Source organism: Odocoileus virginianus, chromosome 12 (assembly GCF_023699985.2).
Source record: "Odocoileus virginianus isolate 20LAN1187 ecotype Illinois chromosome 12, Ovbor_1.2, whole genome shotgun sequence".
In the NCBI taxonomy this organism is placed as follows: Eukaryota; Metazoa; Chordata; class Mammalia; order Artiodactyla; family Cervidae; genus Odocoileus; species Odocoileus virginianus.
Genome location: NC_069685.1, coordinates 51,144,016 through 51,156,302, shown reverse-complemented (window position 1 = coordinate 51,156,302; position 12,287 = coordinate 51,144,016). Strand labels below are relative to the sequence as shown.

General features: G+C 51.4%; 1 protein-coding gene across 11 annotated transcripts in view; it reads left to right on the top strand.

Annotated features, from left to right (window-relative positions):
* KDM2B (lysine demethylase 2B) overlaps positions 1–12,287 on the top strand; it is a 114,191-nt gene that overhangs the window by 43,714 nt on the left and 58,190 nt on the right. For all 11 annotated transcript variants that reach the window (XM_070475225.1, XM_070475222.1, XM_070475221.1 and 8 more), the window contains 3 exons: positions 1,435–1,550; positions 7,158–7,284; positions 9,591–10,075. In XM_070475225.1, the coding sequence (XP_070331326.1) occupies positions 1,435–1,550; positions 7,158–7,284; positions 9,591–10,075 (728 nt within the window). The remainder of the gene's footprint in view (positions 1–1,434; positions 1,551–7,157; positions 7,285–9,590; positions 10,076–12,287) is intronic.

Sequence of the window (12,287 nt, the reverse complement as noted above, 5' to 3'; positions counted from 1 at the left end):
CTGAGTGGGGGAGGGTGCAGGGAAGGAGCCCAGGACACACCACAAGGGCACACCTGGCCGGCACAGATGCTGCCAGAGATGCTGCCAGAGATGCGGGAGGTAACAGCAGAACCGGGTTACATAAAGCCTTCGCTCCCATGCCGTTAGCTGGCGGGTTCCCCTGCCCTCCCCAGCCCGCATGCCACCAGCTCTGTCCCACCTATTGTCCCCAGCAGGGGAGGGCCAGCCGCCCAGAGTGTCGACACAGATGCCAGCAGTGGCCTTGCAGCCTCCGGGCTCTCTTCCCAGGTGGTAGCACTGCTCCCGGCAGCCGTGGCCACCCGCTGCTGACCCTGACTCAGGGCTGGCATGTTCAGCTCGCTGAGGAAGGAGGCTGGATCTGCTCCCGCTCAGGGATGGGCGGGGAGGCCTCTGTAATTTTCCTTCAAGCAAATGAGTTAGGCTCCAGGTTGTGGGTAGAAGGCTCAGAATCTCAGGTCACCCGTGTGTCCCCTTTCCCCTCTGCTGATCCTGTCTTTCGCTGGGAGTCCCCTGTCCTTATCTTTTTGCCTCTGTCTTGCTTGTTTCTCTCTTTGCTTCTGCTCCTGTGTTTTGCCAGCTTGTCTCCCGGGACTCCCAGGACCTGTGCTAAGCCTGTGATGCAGTGTCTAAAAACCGAGATGCTGTCACTCACCAGCTGTGACATCATTCAGCGAGTGACTTACCTTCTCTTAGCCTCAGCTTCAGCATCTGTTAAGGAGAGTGGGCTATAACACCCCGTCTCCCCCAGCTCTGCACTGTCCAGTGTGGTAGCTGGCAGCCGCAGGGAGGTCTGCTGAGCTCTGGGAACATGATCAGTCTGAGATGGGTTAGTTACTCACTGGAGGAGTTAGGCGGCTTGCTTTGTCTCTAGCCATCATGTCATGGGCCAAGCGCGGGGGCTGATTCCTTGGGCTCCGATCCTTACAACTGACTTCACTTTGCTGTGCCTCAGTCTTCTCATCTGTGACTTAGCCATCCCTGAGTAATCCTTGACTCCTTCTGAGATGAGGCATCTCTGGAATGATGCGGAAGAGGCTTCAGGCCGTGTGAGTAGCCTGAGGGAGGGGTTTCCAGCTCTCTGACTGGCAGTGGCAGGGGTCAGCCTGTCTCTTGGCATTTACAGTCGGGTTTTTCATAACACTTTGTCACCAAGGTCTTCAGGACAAGAGGCTGATCTGCAGCTGCCCCCTGGCTGGACTTGAGCTAGCCAGGGGTCTTGGCTTGCAGTGGTCCAGTGGGGCTTCAGGTCTGGGTCCTCCAGGACAGCTAGGAGCTCGGCTATCTGCATCACACAGCCTGAGCATCCTCGGGTGCTCACCCGGGCCTTCCATGCAATCCTATGTGCAGGCCTAGTGGGGTATTACCACAGGGCCAGCTGCTGACCCTTTCCTTCTGTGCCCTTCCCCACCCCAGGCTGGATCCATGCAGTCTACACTCCCGTAGACTCTCTGGTGTTCGGCGGGAACATCCTGCACAGTTTCAACGTGCCCATGCAGCTGCGGATCTACGAGATCGAGGACAGAACGCGGGTGAGGCGGCTTCCTTTTCTTCTTGTGACCGTGCCAGCCCCTGAGTTCTGCCTGGTCCTCGGGGCACACGGGGCAGTCCTTCCAAAGTCCTTCCTGGCCCCTTGTCCCTCCTGAATTCCCTGCCTCAAGCCAGGTCTTGGTCCTGGTTCTCTGGGGCAGGGGGTGCCCACGAGAGCCTCCACCCAGAGCCCCGGGTGTTTCTGTTCACCTCCAGACCCGTGGTGCCCAAAACCCCCTTGTCGAAGAGGAAGTATCTCTTGAGAAAGCACCGAGAGATGTCAGGAACCCTGGCTCTTCCTTCTTCCCACGTGTATAAAGGGATGCGAGGGAGTGGGCTGGGGGTAGGGGTGGTTGGTGGTTCATGGTTGTGCTGGTAGTTTGGAGCGGGGTTAGGACCTTGGGAAGTAGCTCAGATCTTGACCATGGGGGGACCCTGAAGAAGCCAGTATCGATCTGTGAGTCCGCTGGGGGACTGTCTCTGAGCTCCGTCTCAGTGTCTGCTTGCTGCTATTGGGGGGTCTCTTGTCTTCTTGACACGAAGCCTTCCCCCCAGGAGCAGAGTCCGAGGCTCAGAAAGCTGACCTGGGTCCTCCACTCTGTTCCCATTCCACAAGTTTCCTCTGAAAATCACTGGCCTTTCCATGCCGGAAACTGACCCAGTGTCCCCCTGCATTTGAGATGGGTCTGAGAGTGGGGAACCAGGACACAAAAGGCCTACTGCTTCATTCTTAACAGTTATTCAAATGTCTCTTCTCCCTTTTAATTGAGATGTAATCCACACACACACAGTGCACAGTTCAGTGGCGTTTAGCATGTGCCAATGTTGCACAGCCATCACTTCTAATGCAAAGGGGTTTTCATCACCCTAAAAAGAAACCCTGTCCTCAGTAGCAGTCACTCCCCACTCCCCCCTCCCAACCTCTGGCAGTCACTGGTCTGTTTTCTGTCTCTGGATTTGCCTGTTCTGGATATTTTATGGAGATGGCATCATATAACCTGTCCTTTTCAGTTTGGCTTCTTGCACTTAGCAGCATCTTCAAGGTTCATCTACGGTTGTGGTGTTTGTCATTGCTTTGTTCCCATGGCTTGAGTATATTTCATTGTATGGGAGGACCACACCCTGCCATCTCGGGCTTTGCCTTGGAAGTGACTTTTGCCCCAGAGAGGGTTGCCATTCGTGGACCCTCTCATAGAAGCAGATGCTCTGTGCTCAGGGGTCCTGCCTTTCTTGGTCTTGTTTCCGGGCCTTGGTCTGCCTGGAATCACATGCATGGGTCAAAGTCTTAGCCACTCTGTGTGCACTGACCTTTTTAGTAGTCCTGATGTTGAGGAGCCTCGTCCACAGGCTCCCTGGGGACCACTCTATGCCGTGTTCAGTGGTTAGGTGTGCTCACAAGGGCGCGTGCATATCTTCAGCCTGGTGGATTTGCAGCTGGGATACCCGGATCCCAGGGGTCCTGCTTTGTGGAATTCCGTGCCCCTCTTCTGTTGCCTGCCGACCATCCCTCTCCTGGTCTTGGGGAAGCCAGTCCCAGCCCTGGTCTGGAGGCTGCTGCCCCATGGCGTTCTAGAGAAAGGCACCATTTGGGTGCCAGTGGTCAACTTGTAGTCTGGGTCAAGTGCTGTCTGGGACTCTGGCCAACTGTCCTTTGGCCAGCCCCTGAAGAATGGACCGGTTTGTTTGCGAGCAGACGGGTAGGTGTGGGAGAGCAAAGGAGAAAGAAGTCAAGCACACAACTTTCCAGGCAATTCCTGAAAGCCAGAGTCAGGCTGGGATATTTCTAAAGGCTTCAGCAACTCACTTGGCAGCTGTCCCCGCTCCCCCCGAGGGAATCTGGATCCTACTTCTCCATGGATTGGGGTCCTGTCGTCATTCTGTTAGGAGCCCAGCTCCCCTCCCCCGTCAGCAGGAGGCGGGAGGGAGGGTAATGAAGTGGAACCCCCAGCGCCATGCTGAGCTGCTGTGGAAAATCGCGCCCACATGGAGATGAGCACGGCAGGGCCCCCTCCCCCAAGGCCTACTGTTCCCTGTCGTCTCAGTGGGCATCCCATCTGGTTCCCTGAAGCAGGTGGATGGGCGGGGGGTTGAGGGGGAGAGGCCGGGGGTGGGGTGGGGGGAATGGGGCGCAGGCTGGGCGGGAACCAGCAGCAGGCTGTTTAATCTGCTTTGATTTCTGGTCTTTGGAGAGGGCTTGGCTACAAGGCCCAATTGTTTATGTCTTAGGAGCCAAAGCAGACAAAAGATGCTGGGAAGAGAGCCCTGGAAGCCAGATAAAATGCCAGGGCTGCTCCTCGTCAGCTCGCTACAGCTTAATTCTTTATATCCCTGTGAGCTTTCTTAAGAAGGTTATGGCCATTTAAAAATAGTTTTTCGAGAGTCCGAAAACATGGATTTGCTTGGAAACCAAATGCTGGGGGCGGAACAGAGGAAACCATCAGTCTCTAAGCCCTAGGGTGTGGGCTTGATTTAGAAAAAATCATTTGCCTTTGTGGCCCAAGGTGGGGGACCTCCCCATAGACACCAGGGGAACCCCAATGTTCTCTTATGTTTAGGAAGCATGTCTGGCTCTCATGATTTGAATTTTTCTGGGCTGGATGAGAGGTGATCACCCTGCTGCCCATAAAGCAAGCATGAACAGGTGCAGGTGTTCTGGGACTGGCGTTTTTCATTTCCTGACCATCTTCCCTCTCTCATTCTAAAGATAAGCAGAGGGGTGAAGAGCTAACCAAAGACTGGATGTGTGGCATGTTTATTATTTGAAGATAGCATCTCAACAACTCTCACTCCATATTTTTAACTCCAGTTGGCTTGATAAAGGATAGAAATGGTCCAATTGATCACTAAACTGCCGTCTCTCATATTTATCTTTCTTTTCCCCCCCAATGGCTCTAGTGAAAACAGCCTTCTCAGGAAAGGTAATGCCAACATGCCCCATTCCCTCTCAGCTAGCGAATCTATTTGGAAATTGCAGATAATTTATCCTTCCTCTCACCTTTCCCCTACCATTGGATTTTTTTTTCCATTGACTTTTTTTTTTTTCCAGGAGAAAAACAATTTTTAAGACACTTCCACCCACCCTCATATTTTAGTGTCTCAAGTCCTTGAGACCTTGGGGTTCTAGATGAACCGAAACATCTTTGGTTCTGATCTCCTGAGGTCACTCCAGGAAGCTCCAGGAGGAAGGGCTTAGGCCAGGTGCCACTCGAATGGACCTTTGGGAACTCAAACTGACCCCTTGAGACCCGCTGAGAGATTGATTACTCCCCCAGGCTGGGAGCATTGCATGCTTTCTGACTGCCTTGCCTTTCAATGATCAGCTCAATTTGGTGAGGCTCCGAATGTGTCAACAAGTAATGTTGAGCAATCGTGTGTTTAATGTTCCCAGGCATGTGGCTGAAACCTTTTGAAGGCGAAGGGTGGAAGGCGACAACCTGTTTGTAAGTCAATTCTTTGCAAATTTTGTTTCCTGCGGTGCTCTCTTGGAAAAAAAAAATAAAACAAAACAAAACAAAATTCTTTCATCAGCATTTGTTTTCACCCAGCTGGTTTCCCTTGGGTTCAGCAATGATGAGGGGAGACTTATCTTCCTCTCTGGAACTGCAAAAAATTTTTTTTCCTAATCTAGAAAGATTCTCAGGTGCCATGGTGCCCATTAGGGCTGAGTGGCTCAAACGGTTTCCCAAATTTGAAAAGTCAAAAGAACTTGAGAGTTTTATCAATCAAGTCAGGAGAGGCGAGGGAGAGTCTGAGAAGAGGCAGGCCTGCCTGTCCTCAACTTGCTCTGTAGGTTTTGACGATTTGTTTCAAAATCTGTTGGCCCTTGTTCTGGAGTGAGGGTGGGGTGGGGCTGAGAACCACCCCCTCCCCAAACTCTCTTCACAGGAGGCCAGGACGGCCTCAGGCCCAAGAGCCTCTCTCCTTTTCAAACTCTGGAGGATACTGATCCAATGACTGTGAAAAATGATGAATACTCTCCCAGCAATAAACTGGGGTTCTTGGGAAAGTAAGCTGGAGCCAAGGAAACCACTAAATGATATTCCCAACTCCATGCATCTCCCCAGGAGCTCAAAAGCATGCGGCAGCCAGGATCTCATCCTAAAGCATACCATCCCCCAGAGGCAGGGAGATCAGATGGACCCAGGATGCAGATGGGAGACATGGGGACAGGGTCTTGCAGCCAGGAAACTGAGTCAGTGGGATCTGGGATGGATGGGAACTGGAACTGGGACTCTCAGAGAGCAGAGTGGGGGGCTTGTCTGGATGGACACCAAGAGAGGCAGGAAGACCGGATTTTAGGGATGATGGAGTAGATGGAGCATCTAGGTCTGTCTGTATTTGCCTTCCTCCGAGATGTAGAATGTCACCTGTTGGTTGTCAGCAAAGCAAGGTGGGAGAGTGCGCTTCCTTGACACCCAATTCCCTGAGTTCCTAGAGGACAGGAGAGGTGAGGAGGGGGTCTCTGGCCCCCGCACAGGTCCCTCAAGGCTGATGCATCCTCGGTGAGAGGGTCCAGGAGTGAATGTGGACGTGTGGGAGCCGTGTGTGGTCTCGGAGAAGAGGATCGAGCTGTGGGAGACACCATCTCCCACCACCCTCACCCGCTTGGGATGTAGTTTCTGGAAGGCTCCTCCATGCCAGGGCCATCAGTGTTATTGCTTCTTTCCCATCTCTTGCTGCCATCTCATCCGTATAGAACCCGTGCTGCCAACCATTGGAATCCCCCTGGGGCCCCGGCCTTTTCACAGCTCTGATACATCAAGCTCTCTGCACCTATACTTCCTCTCCTGTAAGAAACAGTCAAAAGGGGATCTCCAGCTGGACGCCTGCTCCAGACCCGGGGGGTGTGTCCTTCAGTGTTAGGACGGTCCCAGATCACACCAGGGACTTGTGTCAGAGGGAGTCCTCTGTGGAGATACGGCTGGCAGTGCCAGGTGTCGTGGGGGGAGGCGCAGGAGGTGGGCCCCTCTGAGGCCCCGCCCCTGATGGCAGGAGAGGCCACACCCCCTCCATCCTCATTGGTCCGTCTGTTGTGGCCTCCTCCTCTGAGTATAGGAGATGCTTGACAGCCTGTCTGCAAATGGGTAAGGTTTGGGGTTTGATTTCTGTTTTTCAAGGTGGGAAGGAGCGGTGGTAGAATCTATGCAAGGATTTTTGAGAACGGGCGAGGACCCTGTGTCTGTGGTAGCTAGAATCAGGCAGGGGCTTGCAGCCTCAGGTACCCGTGCACTCCGCCATCAGATCAGGGGACATCTCTGTTTCTCTGCATCTCACCGAAGCATAAAGTGGACCCCGTACAGCTTTCCCTGCGCAAAGCTCGAGGACCTTTGCAATGACGCTCTCACATAGGCCTCTTCCCCGCTCTTCCTCCTCATTCGTGCATGCTGGTATCTTGCCCCTTTCAGCCCTTCCCTCCAGCCCATACCCCCGCCCCAGCCGCCCCACCCCCCCACCCCATTTTTCCTTCACACCATTTGTGCTCTTGCTAAGATGATGAAAATGACTCCCACTCCCAGGAACTCCCCCCACCCCACCCCAGTGCCCTTCTCTCCTGCCTTTCCCCCCTGCCCTCCAGAAACTGACCTCTGCTCCTGGATCTTTGCTTTCAGGTGCAGCCCAAATTCCGTTACCCCTTCTACTATGAGATGTGCTGGTATGTCTTGGAGAGATACGTGTACTGTATGACCCAGCGGTCCTACCTCACTCAGGAATACCAGAGAGAATCAATGCTTATTGGTGAGTGAGCCTTGCTCGGCTGCCTCAACGGCTCAGCTGCAGCAGAAATAATTTTTGTTTTTAATACTCAGCAGTGTTATTTTCTTTTCCATCTCTAGGTCAGTATTTCTATTTATTTATCTTTAAAGATTAATTTTTATTGGGGTATAGTTGCTTTCTGATGTTCTGTTAGTTTCTGCTGAACAGCAAAATGAACCAGCTATACATATACATATATCCCCTCCCAGAAGTAATTTTTTTCAGTGGGGCTTTGGGAGTCCTGGGTTCCAGGAATTCCTCTGAGCCAGTGTTATTGGGCAGATTCCTAGAGACTCTTGAGGAGGGGCAGGGAAGTCATCCTTCTTAGCTTCCCACTTGAAATAGTGGTAAGTGAAGGAAATCATGACCTCTAACAGAGTCATCTTGGTGGCCACCAGGTTTTACTGGTTGATTATACAGAGATGGGGAGGGGCTAGTCCCCTGGCATGGTTACTGAGACAGGCCCCCACCGAACAAAGATTCCTGGTTCTTTTTTTTTTAATCCCTCCCTGGCCACCAACTGATTTTTCTCCCTGCACTAGAGGTTAGATTTTTGTCTATATAGAAACAGGCCTAAGAGATTAAACCAGTTCCCCAAAACCCAGGTCAGTTATAAGCCAGAGAGAGGGGTTGACCAGAGTTGGGGGTGCAAGCTTGGCAGAGCGGTGGGTGGTTTTTGACAGAGGCAGGGAGAGAGCATTTATAACTGCAGCTGCAGCGCCCTACCCGGCTGCCATTACTTAAAGGGACATCGCACCCACCCCCCCTACCCCCAAATGGCTCAGTCCTTGAATCTTGGCTCACAGGCACCCACCCTAAAGTTGTATCTAGCTTGTGACACCTCAAAGAGTGATCTGTAGGAAGAATATGCTTCTTCCCCTCGGCCTCTGAGCTGCTACAGTCGAGGGTTTCTTCTGGATGCTAGAGTCACTATGCCTCACTCACTGCATCTTTTTCATCATGGGATAGAAAAATGGGGTCGGCCCATCTCCTTTAGGGCCTGAACAATTTCTGCTGCGATTTACAAGATGTTTAGATTTGTTTTTTTCCTCTTATTAAACCTCTTTCCTTCCCTTGACTACTGTCCTGACTTCCAGGGGTTTCAGGCTTGACATGTGATGGAGAACCAATGTTTCTGCTAGTGGAGGTTCTTGACTGGGGAGTGCCTTTTGGAAATTCAGCTCTATCTTGAGTTCTGGGGGGTGGGGAGCTCTGTTGTGATGTTTCATCCCTGTTAGATGATTCAGGTGTTCAAAAATACCCAGACCTTCACAGGCTCCTCTCGGGGAGCTTGCAGCCTGGTAGGAGATGGGAAATGATCCTGAAGTAGTGTGATGACCTCTGTGGAGCAGTAGCTACATGTTCCCTTGGGGACCAGAGGCTGGATTTTGAGGCAGTCCCCAGGACCGGGAAAGAGAGAGTCACCGCTCTCACTTGAAAATTTAGGGCCATAAGAAGAAAGTTCCTTATTCTGTTCCAGGCTTGATAGGAAGTGTTAAGGCCACGTTTGGGTCACTGGTATCCACATTTCTCTTCAATTTTCTTGCCAGTTTCCCCCTACCAAAGAGAAGGGGGGATGTTTAGGAGACACCTCATTTCTTGAGTGCTAATTGTGTGCCAGGAACAATGCTCTGTGATGTCTTATTTAATGCTCACTATGAGTGTTCAAGGGAAGTATTTTGTGACTATATTTTTTAAAGAGCATTCTTGAGATATAGTTCACATATCATATAATTCACCCTTTTAAATATGTATCATTCAGTGATTTTTAGTCTATTGTCAGGGCTGTGCAGACGCCAGCACAGTCAGTTTTTAGAATATTTTCATCATCCCAAAAGGAATTCTGGACCCTTGAGCTACCATGTCCTCCTTTCACCCCATGCCCTTGACCTCAGCCCTAAGCAACCACGAATCTACTTTCTGTCTTTGTATAGTTTCTTCCTGTTCTGGACATTGCATATGAGTGGAATCGTTTAATATGTGCTCATTTTTGCTTTACTTTTTTCCCATATTGAAAGATACAATACCAGGTGTGTTCAGAGAAGTGAGGCACCTTGTCAGGGTGCACACAACTGGGGGAAAGCAGAGCTCCGCCTGGCTGATGGCAGCCTTTCTAGGGCCTGAGGAAGGCAAAGACCATTAGAATCGTCAGAAGGAGCTCCATGTGCAGAGTAAAGGGGAGGCGCAGCGAATGGGGCTTCCAGGGACTTCCAGCAGGGAGTTTGGGGTGTTCATCTCTTTCCTGTGACATTCTCCTTCCATGCCTCCTGCCCCGACCCCATTCTTAGATGCCCCAAGAAAGCCCAGCATAGACGGCTTCTCATCTGATTCCTGGCTGGAGATGGAGGAGGAGTCCTGCGAGCAGCAGCCTCAGGAGGAGAAGGAGGAAGAGGAGGAAGAGGAGGAAGAGGAGGAGGGTGCAGAGAAGACCCCCAAAGCATCTGCCGATGGCCCTGCCTCACCCACCAGCACCCCGTCCGAGGACCAGGAGGCCCCCGGGAAGAAGCCCAAAGCCCCTGCCATGCGATTCCTCAAAAGGACTCTGTCGAACGAGTCAGAGGACAGCGTGAAGTCTGCCACGATGCCCACCGACTACCCCAAGACGCCCACTGGCTCTCCTGCCACTGAGGTCTCTGCCAAATGGACCCACCTCACCGAGTTTGAACTGAAGGGCCTGAAAGCTCTGGTGGAGAAACTTGAATCCCTCCCGGAGAACAAGAAGTGTGTCCCCGAGGGCATCGAGGACCCCCAGGCCCTCCTGGAGGGTGTGAAGGTGGGCAAGGGGGTTGCCTCGGGCTGGGCAGCTAAGGAGGGCTGGGCAGGTCTTGTTCAACATGCAGATTCTCGAGGGTAGCTCAGCTCCAGGGAGCTTGGTACAGGCTGCCCTGGAGGGACATCCGTGCGTGGAGAGGGACCTCGAGTGCAAACAAGCCCATCTGAGTTGTTTGAGTAGAGGCCACCATTGAGATCCCTGCAACGGTATCTCGTAGTGGAAGCTGGCTCTGCAGTTGACAATGAACTGTCTCTTAGGACGTGTTGAGAATCCCAGCCATTGAGGGCAGTAGGTGTCACTACTTAGAGTGCACCAGTAGTGCTGTGGTTGGGCTTGGGGCCAAACTCCTGACATCATGGTCGAGGAGACTTGCTGCCTTGGGCTGGCTTTTTTGCCCCAGAGCATGCTTCTGTTTCATGTGAACAGGGTGTTCATCCCGGTTGTCCTCTAGGTGACCATCTCGGGTGGGCCATCAGGATTGAGAGGTCTCCAAGTAGAGCCTAATTATTATTATTTTTTTATTTTAATTTTTAATTAGAAGATAATTACGTTACAGCATTGTGATGGTTTCTGCCACACATCAACATGAGTCGGCCATAGGTATACATGTCTCCTCCCTCTTGAACTTACCTCCCACCTCCCTCTCACCTCCCTCCCAGAGCCTGATTATTCAGCAAGCTCATTGAGCACCAGCTGTGTTGGCTATAGGGGAATGGGAAGCAGGCAGGTAAAGAAATCAGGTGGAAATTCCCTGGTGGTCTCCAGGACTTGATGATTTCACCACCGTGGCATGGGTTCAGTCCTTGTTTGGGGAACTAAGATCCTGCAAGCTTTGCGGTGTGGCCAAAAAGAAATTGGGAGGCAGGGAATTGAGTGCCACTGTGTGTACCCAGGTCATGGGAGTGGGTTAAGGGGACATTCATTGGCCACATCAGGGCCAGGGCTCTGGGACAGTTATGTACAGGGGATTTGAGTTGGGCCTCAGAGATTACATAGAGTTCTTCAGATGGGGAAGGCTGTTCTAGGCAGAGTACAAACATGAAGTGTATTTAAGAAATAGGAAATAACACTGGGAGACCTTGTCTGGTAGTAATCATAACATTTGTTGAAAGCTTATATGTGTGTGTGTGTTAGTTGCTCAGTCACGTCCTACTCTTTGCAACCCCATGGACTGTAGCTCGCCAGGCTCCTCTGTCCGTGGAATTCTCCAGGCAAGAATACTGGAGTGGGTAGCCACGGTCTTCTCCAGGGGATCTTCCCAACAGAGGGATTGAACCCTGGTCTCCTGAATTGCTGGCAGTTTCTTTACCATCTGAGCCACCGGGGAAGCCCTGTAGAAAGCTTACTACCTGCCAGGTAGCAGGGCTCAGCAGGTGGTAGGTACCTGATGAGGAAGTTGACTCAGAGAGGTAAAAGGACCTGCTTGCAGTGACAGCTCTGTCACCTATATCTGGACAGTAGGGTCAGGATGAAGCCTTTAGAGTGCCTGTGTGGATATCATTGCGTGGAACTGCCTCCTATCACGGCATTGGTAAGGCTTTTGGGTGTGAGGCCTCAGAGATGTTTGGGCTTCCTTCTCTAATGTCTGATTCTCAAGTGAATCCATCTGCCCCCTGGAGTTGAAAACTGAATTCAAGTCTGTTGCTTGATGGCTGCAAACTCAACCCAGGATTTGTTAATTAGTTCATTTGTACATTTGTTCCCTTAGAAAACATCATGTCAGATCCTGGGATATAGAAATATTAAGACTGTTCTGCTGCCCTTGAGGTGCTCAGTGATCAGGGCTGAACTCTTGGGGTCTAGTGGAGGTGAGACCTGGGACTGTGTCAGGTAGCTTAACAGGTACCACCAGCAGAGGGAGCTGGTGTACAGGATCATTAATTCAGGTATATCTCACTTTATATAGCAGGTGTATTCCCTGCAGATGCTGTGAATTCAGATTTTATGACTCTGGGAAATTGCCAAGTAAAAGAACTTTGTGATGAATATCCCTACAAGGCATATCTTTACTTTCAAATAGATCTTTTTTAAACTGATTCTTGACTGATTTGGAGGTTGCTTGACTTCTTGAGAGTTTCATGAAAGTGCTCGTATACACACACAATTTTGCATGCAGTATCAGAGGGTTTTGGACTCGTGAGTCTGCTCTTGAACCCCAGTTTAAGACCCTCTAATCTTGTGAAATGGAGTTTTAGATATTGGGTTTCCTAAA